The 9,745-nt window shown below is 40.1% G+C and overlaps 1 protein-coding gene across 2 annotated transcripts; it reads left to right on the forward strand.

The window, feature by feature from the left end:
• The first annotated feature begins 4,865 nt into the window (after positions 1-4,865).
• On the forward strand, positions 4,866-9,174 carry LOC119887874 (copine-1-like). 2 transcript variants are annotated; one of them, XM_038698437.1, is made up of 3 exons: positions 4,866-5,041; positions 8,692-8,820; positions 8,917-9,174. In XM_038698437.1, exons 2-3 carry the CDS (start codon positions 8,692-8,694, stop codon positions 9,157-9,159), a joined length of 372 nt encoding a protein of 123 aa, XP_038554365.1. In that variant the 5' UTR covers positions 4,866-5,041; the 3' UTR covers positions 9,160-9,174. The 2 variants fall into 2 exon arrangements, with proteins under 2 accessions (XP_038554365.1, XP_038554363.1); XM_038698435.1 differs by having other exon boundaries at positions 4,868-5,120.
• Positions 9,175-9,745: the final 571 nt, after the last annotated feature.

Raw genomic sequence — 9,745 nt, forward strand, 5'->3', positions numbered from 1 at the left:
TCACCAAAGCTGCTCTCAGCTTCTGGCCATCATGCTGCAGATTTAAAATAAAGCCTCACAGTTGTTTTCTGTTCACTCCACACACATGCAGTTTCTTCTATAATTGTTGTGGTTGGCCTACTGAACTTAACTAAAAGAAAGCATGGACGGAATTGGTTTTGTCTGAAGAGGAATCTTCTGCTTTCAGTAAATGGTTAACCTTTAAACAGGAACATTAATAATGTTCAACTGGTTGTGCATGCAGTTTTGATGTGTGCGTGAAAGAAATGGATAACAGGTCTTAATAAAGTGGAGTGAAACACTGTCGAGACAAATGGTTGTTAAAGATGATTTTGTTTGTTGTGGACCTGGTGTTTGGAGAAAAGGAAAATCCTTTGGAATAAAAGAACAATTCTGGACAGACTTGACTTCTGCAAAGGATGAGAGTCTGAACAGTGTGTCTGTCTGTGTGTGGGACGGAGGTAAATTTTATCTGACTGACACTGAGCTGTCAATCATTCACCTGCTGAGATTTCCCCCTCCGACTGATCGATAGACAGACAGAAGGCAGGACTTTCAGGTGAGTGACAGATACAAAGATGCTTCATTCAAAACACGAGAAAGATAGTGTATCAACAGTGGCCCGTAAACATTCAGTTGTAACCTGTAAACTGATCATCAGCAAATAAATATTCACCTTGAATGGCCATAGAGGATTAACCTTACTTACAATGTTAAGTAAAAAAAATAAATAAATAAATAAAAAGGAAGATAGTCTCTAAATGGAAATTGGTGCATGTTAAACTGTAGGTACAAGGTAGTCCATAGATAGAGTAGTATTGGGCTATAGATGGAGCATTTAGAATATAGGTGGTAGTCTGTTGTGGACTTCAGATGGTTTAAATATAGATAGCTTATACATGACAGTGATAGATGACAGGTGGCGGCCTGTAGGTGGTAACCTATACATGACAGTAGCATATGGTAGATGGTGGCCTGTAGACGGTAGCCTATAGACAGTGTAAGGTTGTAGATGGTGGCCTGTAGACGGTAGCCTATCCACAACAGTGTTAGGTTGTAGACGGTGGCCTATCCACAACAGTGTTAGGTTGTAGACGGTGGCCTATCCACAACAGTGTTAGGTTGTAGATGGTGGCCTGTACACAACAGTGTTAGGTTGTAGATGGTGGCCTGTACACAACAGTGTTAGGTTGTAGATGGTGGCCTGTAGATGGTAGCCAATATAAGACAGTGTTAGGTTGTAGATGGTGGCCTATACACAACAGTGTTAGGTTGTAGATGGTGGCCTGTAGATGGTAGCCTATACATGACAGTGTTAGGTTGTAGATGGTGGCCTGTACACAACAGTGTTAGGTTGTAGATGGTGGCCTGTAGATGGTAGCCAATATAAGACAGTGTTAGGTTGTAGATGGTGGCCTATACACAACAGTGTTAGGTTGTAGATGGTGGCCTGTAGATGGTAGCCAATATAAGACAGTGTTAGGTTGTTGATGGTGGCCTATACACAACAGTGTTAGGTTGTTGATGGTGGCCTGTAGATGGTAGCCAATATAAGACAGTGTTAGGTTGTTGATGGTGGCCTATACACGACAGTGTTAGTTGTAGATGGTGGCCTGTAGATGGTAGCCAATATAAGACAGTGTTAGGTTGTAGATGGTGGCCTATACACAACAGTGTTAGGTTGTAGATGATGGCCTGTAGATGGTAGCCAATATAAGACAGTGTTAGGTGTTGATGGTGGCCTATACACGACAGTGTTAGGTTGTTGATGGTGGCCTATACACGACAGTGTTAGGTTGTTGATGGTGGCCTATACACAACAGTGTTAGGTTGTTGATGGTGGCCTGTAGATGGTAGCCAATATAAGACAGTGTTAGGTTGTTGATGGTGGCCTATACACGACAGTGTTAGGTTGTAGATGGTGGCCTATACACAACAGTGTTAGGTTGTTGATGGTGGCCTGTAGATGGTAGCCAATATAAGACAGTGTTAGGTTGTAGATGGTGGCCTGTAGATGGTAGCCAATATAAGACAGTGTTAGGTTGTTGATGGTGGCCTGTAGATGGTAGCCAATATAAGACAGTGTTAGGTTGTAGATGGTGGCCTGTAGATGGTAGCCAATATAAGACATGGTTAGGTTGTTGATGGTGGCCTGTAGATGGTAGCCAATATAAGACAGTGTTAGGTTGTTGATGGTGGCCTATACACGACAGTGTTAGGTTGTTGATGGTGGCCTGTAGATGGTAGCCAATATAAGACATTGTTAGGTTGTTGATGGTGGCCTGTAGATGGTAGCCAATATAAGACAGTGTTAGGTTGTTGATGGTGGCCTATACACAACAGTGTTAGGTTGTAGATGGTGGCCTATACACAACAGTGTTAGGTTGTTGATGGTGGCCTATACACGACAGTGTTAGGTTGTTGATGGTGGCCTGTAGATGGTAGCCAATATAAGACAGTGTTAGGTTGTGTCCTACAGATTGTAGCCTATAGGTTGTAGATGGTAGCCTATACATGACAGTGTTAGGTTGTTGATGGTGGCCTATACACGACAGTGTTAGGTTGTAGATGGTGGCCTATACACAACAGTGTTAGGTTGTTGATGGTGGCCTGTAGATGGTAGCCAATATAAGACAGTGTTAGGTTGTGGCCTACAGATTGTAGCCTATAGGTTGTAGATGGTAGCCTATACATGACAGTGTTAGGTTGTTGATGGTGGCCTATACACGACAGTGTTAGGTTGTAGATGGTGGCCTGTAGATGGTAGCCAATATAAGACAGTGTTAGGTTGTAGAAGGTGGCCTATACACAACAGTGTTAGGTTGTTGATGGTGGCCTGTAGATGGTAGCCAATATAAGACAGTGTTAGGTTGTGTCCTACAGATTGTAGCCTATAGGTTGTAGATGGTAGCCTATACATGACAGTGTTAGATGTTGGCCTGTACATGGTTGCGTTCAGATACATAATATTATAGAGTATGGTGTAGAACTGCTCTGTATGAAAAGTGCCTTGAGATAACCTCTGGCACTAAATCACATTTGAATAATAGATGGTAGATGGTGCCTGTACACGGCAGTGTTTAGATAGTAGGTTGTGGCCTGTAGATGTGTTTGAATATTTTTTATATGTTTTCACTATTTATTTCCAAGCAAATTTAAAGTAATAGAGTAGTAATAGAGAGAAAAGTAATAGATTTATAAAACTGTTGTCAGTTTTTTAAATTATTCTCATCATAGCTTTAGTGCAGGTCCTGGGATTCACAGTAGCTCAGTCCAGACCAGTAGTTTGGGGAATAACCCCAGTTTCATACTGCTGTGCCTACTTTTCAACTACACAATGACCTTCAGGATCACTAGAATTTAAAAGTTTTGTGTATGAGTATGAGTTGGTAAAATGGATAAAGTGAAGGGTTGAGTAGAACTTAAGAGTTTGTTAAATGATCTGAGCTGTTTTTCCAGGGAGGTGGATCATCAGAGGATGAGGATGATATGTCACCTGAGGCAGGAGCTCAGTGTGTGTGTGTGTGTGTGTGTGTGAGAGAGGGATTTTTAAGGGTATTAACAGAACATTATGGTTCTGTGCATTATGTACTTTCTTTCCTTCTTAGGACTGTATTTTTCTGTGTTTTGGTCTTTCCTTTTCTGTTTCTCATTTGTGATGTGACGCTCTGCTGCTTTTTCTGATTCCACTGTGGTTCTACTGCAAAGGATGAATAAAATGAAAATCTATTGATCTTGCTGAGGAAGTTGGCTCATGCTGTGTTCAGTTTTTTTCTGCCCCTCCTCTGCACTTCTGTTTTCAATTATACTTCTGATCGCAGTACAGCTCATCACGCTCATGCTTTTTTGCTTCAGCAACAGTACTTCCGGCTGAGTGTCTGCCCTTCAACATAAAGGCACAGAAATGTAGGGCCTAGTTTTTAATCAGGCTTGAAGTGAGTGTGGAAATTCATTCTTGACCTTGAAAATAGTAGTTTGACAAAAACAGTCTTCACTAGCATTTTAACAAGGTTTCAACCATGTGTCACAATCTTATCTAAGATTTTTTTTTAAATGTAAATGCTTCACAACAATCACCCAGTCAGAGCGGTTTCTAAATTAAACATTGTACTATTAATCTTGATATGTTAATGCACAAATCGAATACAAACGCAGTTGCAGGTCTGTACTTTATCATTAAACTACTTTGTAAATCTGCTTTCATTTGATTGCTGTATGAGTCATTTGTCAGGATACTCCTAGTGTGTGTTTGGCCCAGAGATTGAAAATATGAAATTTGGATTGTAGTTGGTATTTTTGCACTCACCTTTCATCAGTTAAAGACATTATTTTATTGCACTGGAAATCACAGGAATCTGCATGTTTTACCCAAGAATAATGGCTTAAAGACTATTTAGAGAGCATATCAAGGATGGACTGGAGGGACCATGGATTCTGATGAAAAAATGATCTGTCTGCCTAATCTTACTTACTTTGGACCCTTTCTTTTATTGTTTGCTGTTACCCTCTGTGTTATTGGCTTTATGCAAGCAAAGTGGGAATTTCTGGCACACCACGACATACTACCAAGGTGCACGGAGAAAGGAACAACAAAGTTGTTCTTTATACTGCAAGTGGGATAGGAGTTTTGACCTCCCCTTTTGGCTTTTTGGCCAAGGCAACTTGCAATGCAAATTATAGCCAGGGTTTGTTGCCATGCTTTTTATTCTGATGGAGTCGCGTCGGAAGTCTCACCTTGGTTGCTGACAGAGCATCTTACGCTTTACACACGTCACAAACGTCACACACTCACCCTGAACCGAGAGGCGTGACTGACAGTCGTCTTGTCCAATCAGGGCGCGGTTGTGTAGCTCGTTGTCCATCCTGTCTGTCTGCCGCTCCCTGTTAGCTGAACGGAGACGAAGGGCTGTTTTATGTCTCAGTAACAGTTAAAATACAAACTCCAAACGTGGTTAATCTTAGAAAAAGTCTTAACACAGTGGCCAGGTAACGGTTAGTGCTCGCAGGTGTGTTTACTCTGACTGAAAAGGTGTTCCGGACCGTGAGTAACGTTATTTCCCTTCCTCTTTGGTGTTTGTTCCTGTGGTCTGAAGAAGATTAAAAAGAACTGCTCCGATAAGGTGATTTACAAAGTTGACAGTACTGTGTGTGTGTGTAAAACAAATATAGCTTGTGTGTGTGTGTGTGTGTGTGTGTGTGTGTGTGTGTGTGTGTGTATGTATGTATGTATGTATGTGTATATATATATATATATATATTATATAATCATATTAAATGCTGTTCTGTTATTCTGTTTATTTATGTTGAGTTTTTAGTATGCCTGCAACTATTATGTTCATGATCACTTAATCTGCCGACTATTTTCACGATTGTGTCAAAAATTGTAAAAATGCTCATCACAATGTCCCAGAGCCCACAGTGACTATTTAAATTGCTAAGCTGGTCCAACCAACAGTCCCAAAACCCAAAGACTCTTGATTTACTATCATTTACTAAAGCAGCAAACCCTGAACCAGCAAATGTTTGCAATTTTAGCTTAAAAAATAATCAGAAATCATAAACATTTGTGTTTTGTCGATCATTCCTGCCAAATTATTTTGGTGGAATTATTATAATAATTATTTCCTATTTCTATACTTGCCACAAATGGCGGTTCAATAACGGGTTGCCATCCCACAGCAGTGTGTAACCAGGCTGATGCGGAGGTGCCAGGCTGTTGTGGCGCTGTATGGTTCTTCCACACGCTACTGACACTCCTGTTTGTTAAATTAATATATTTTTTAATTGCCAATACGTCTTGTTTCTTCAGACTTCAAACATCCAATCCACCAAACAAGAGTCAACAGCAAAGAAAAGCTGTTTGGCATTGTCAGAGAAAATTTGGCAAATATTCCAGGGGTGCAACCCACATACTCAGCTCTGCTGCTCATCCCATAAATGCATGTTCCTCACAAATGTGGCACCATTTAAAAGTGACAAGAGCATTGTTACAACAAAGAAGTAATCTACCAAACATAAATTTCCTTACTTTTTGTGCGGAGTTCCTTTCAGTCGATTAAACAGCTAATCGTTGCAGCTCAAAAATGTATATGTTTTAAAAATATATATATTTCACACTTGCTTTACACAAGATCTGTGTCCCATGCCAATAAAGCCCCACTGAATTGAAAACAGGTGTGTGTTTTACTGTGCTGGTTAAACTAGTTTTACAGCCTCAGTTGAAGGTGGAGTATGTGATTCTGGAGAAACCGTTTTGATGTTTGATCTCAACAGCCAAATAAGAGTGGATAAGATGGTTTCCCAGAGTCAGCACACCAGCTCCAGATAGCGATACTCACATCTTTCCTTCAGACAAAACAATTCTAACCGATTGGTTCTCTCTTACATAGCAACCCTTTGTTACCCACAAGGGGGGACCTCTGGGTCGGAAAAGTAAAGCCAATATCGGAGAGCCTTAAACCTGCATTTGTCCTAACAGCCAGCAGGGGGCGACTCCACAAGTTGCAAAAAGAAGTCAGGTTGTATAGAAGTCTATGAGAAATGATCCTTCTTCGCACTTGATTTATTTCCTCAGTTAACACTTTCATAATGAATTTATCGTCTCAATTGCTAGTTTGAAGTCTTCTTCAGTACAGCACGATGTTCATTTTCTAAATTATGGTCCCATTTAGAGGAGAATAGAAGATAAAGTAGAGTATGCTTTAGGGCACGGCTACCTTGTGATTGACAAGTTGCTAATAGGGTGACCTGTCAGGCATAGCAATGTGTGTCCCTCTCCAGCTCCACCCTCTTGTTCAAATATGATCACTTCTGGCTCCAAAACACTAAGATGGGCAGCTGTTACTGATTGGCTGGAATAGTGTTGACTGGCTGATTGTTTTACATTTACAGATCTAGGACTGTGTACAAACATTACTTTTTTTTTTCAGCACACAGAATAGGCAGCTAGCGTACTATGAGGAGATATTTGCTGAATCTGACAGTATATGTGTGTGTGTATTATATATATATAATTATATTGGATTAGGTTTTTTTTCCAGAATCTCATACCCCACCTTTAATCTCCTTTCAGTTTCGTGTTGGTGTTTCCTACAGGTGCTGCTCGCTCGGTTCCTTCACTTTAGAAGAATATAGTCAGGTACATCAGTGGCATCAACTCGGCAACAGTTCATCATTTAATTTGGCCAGTAAAGAGTCAGGTGTATTTGCAGGATCCCAGCAGATTTTTTTGGGAAAAAATAGGGAGTTTGAATTACAGAGTGTCTTTGAAAGTGTCTGCGTTCAGGTTCATTTATTGATGGTTTTGTTTATGTAAGAGATGGTTACGGTTTGGTGAAAGCTGTAGTTATGGTTATGATAATAATTACATTACTTTGTCAGATATTTTTTTTAAGTGACATACAGAACAAGTACTTGTTTAAGTCATTTATCAATCGAAATTTCAGTCGTTCTCTGGTTGCAGCTTCTCCAGTGTAAGGATTTGCTGTTTAATGTTGTTGTAAAATAAATTTTGGACTGTTGGTCAGACAAGACACTTTTTAAGACATCACTTTAGGGCTGGGCAATTAATAAAAATGTATTTTCAATTATGATTTTGGCTTCCAACGATTATATTAAACAAGATAATTGAGATAAGATGATTATTTTTGTTTCGTAGTGATGGCTTTGTTCTATGTTGTGTTATATATCAAGTGCACCCCTTTCCTTTACAGTAGAGGCTCCCACCGCTTCCTAAAAGTTCAAGACCCCCTCAGCCAGGCTGTGGCATGTTCAGTTCACCTCTAACCGAGATGACCCGTGGGTTATAACTGTAAAACCTGTTATTCAACATTTTTAGCTCAAGCCAGTGGCATTTTACACTGCATAAATAAGCCTAGCTGCCTTTTCCTCTACTCATTTTTTAACAAATTACGCATAGTGTGTGCCTATTTATACTTTTCTTACTCACTGTTGGTTTAAGGCACTGCATCTCCCGACACCACGGTTGGATTTCAGCATTATGTAACGTAACGAGTTGTGGTCAGCACAGTAGTTCACCTGTCACCTGCTTTGCTATGTGGAAGGAACCTGTTAGCAGAACTGATAAAATCACATGTTCTACTTGACTACAGACTATTCATGACTTTGTTTCTGTGGTGCAGCAGTGAAGTAACTGTGACATTTGATTTTTTTCTACTGCAGACTGAAGAAATCCTAAAGACACTCTGTTTGGGTTCAGTGTTAAAGTCTGTAGCTGTAGCTTCCTGGTTAATATATGTTTGTGTTGGCGTTGAGTAGGGCTGCAACTACTTATTAATTTCATTCATCATTCCTCAGTTGTTTGGTCCAATCAATGTTCATCATTATTCCCTAAAGCCCAAGGTGGTGTCTTCCCATCGCTTGTTTTGTTTGTTCGAACCCCAAAGATGATTCAGTTACCACAATAGTTGCTGATTCATGTTCAGTGGATCGATTAATGGACAGCTCCAATCATCTGGTCCATCTATTTGTCTGTAATTCTACCTAATGTCCCAGAGCACTCTTGTGTTATGGATGTGGTAGTAAAAGGTGGTTTGTGTTGGTTGTTGTTCTTGTGATTTGATGACATCTCCTTTTCAACTAAACAACCTGTCCTGAGACTGGAGCTGTTCTGTAACAACATATATTTTGAACTGAATCCTGATCTGAATGTTTCTCTCTGCCCCCCCTCAGATGGCGGACTGTGTCACTAAGGTGGAGCTGAGTGTCTCTTGTTCTGACCTGCTGAATAAAGATGTCAGATCAAAGTCTGATCCTCTGTGCGTGCTGCTGCAGAGCTCAGGAGGAGACACCTGGACTGAGGTAACATGGCAGAAACACTTCAGGATACACAGGTCTTTGTTTTATTTTATGTGAGATAAATGAAACAAAAAAAACCATCCCCCCTCTCTCTGTCAGCTGGGTCGTACTGAGCGTGTAAAGAACTCCTGCAGCCCGTCCTTCAGTCAGCGACTCAGAGTGGATTATAACTTTGAGACGGTTCAGAACCTAAAGCTGGGTGTCTACGATATCGACAACACTAGCGCTGACCTCGGCGATGATGACTACCTGGGAGGGGTGGAGCTAACACTGGGACAGGTACATACCAGAGCAACTAATACCAGACTCACTGAAACAGGTTTAGTGGAAACAGATGGCTAAACTCCTCCCTGCTCTTCAGGCTGTACTGATGTGGTTTTTTTGTTGTTAAACTTTAATGATATGTTACTGTTTTATACTAATTTGGAGATGGTGTGTTGGTCGATCAGTCCGGCACTTTGGTCAAGACTGAAATATCATCTCAGCTGTTGTTCAATGGTGTTTTACTTAGAAATCATAAATCCACCTAAACTTTGATTCACGTTCCATTATTAGTTTTCCCTAAATAAGTAGGTCAATATGTTGACACAAGACAATATTGGGCAGATAATTGAAAACTTGACTAAATAATTACTCAAACAAGCTGATTTGTTTTGTTAACAAATGAAACACGTAGGTAAAATAGTTAATTTCTTTTATTAAAAGGTTTTAAGACTCATTAACAAATTGGATCATTATATTTGCATTTCACCCAATGATTCATTTCATTATCGATTAATCTGCTGATTATTTTCACAATGAATTGATCAATCTTCAGTCCAAAACCCAAAGAAAATCAAATACCTCACCGCCCCCTGCTGGACAAACAGTGTAGTCACAGTTTCTAAATTATATGGACTGCATTTATAAATGTGTTTATCCAAAGGGC

This window comes from Micropterus salmoides, unplaced genomic scaffold, assembly GCF_014851395.1.
Source record: "Micropterus salmoides isolate LMB-PRFRI ecotype aquatic unplaced genomic scaffold, ASM1485139v1 Ms_hic_scaffold_4427, whole genome shotgun sequence".
NCBI classification, from domain to species: Eukaryota; Metazoa; Chordata; class Actinopteri; order Centrarchiformes; family Centrarchidae; genus Micropterus; species Micropterus salmoides.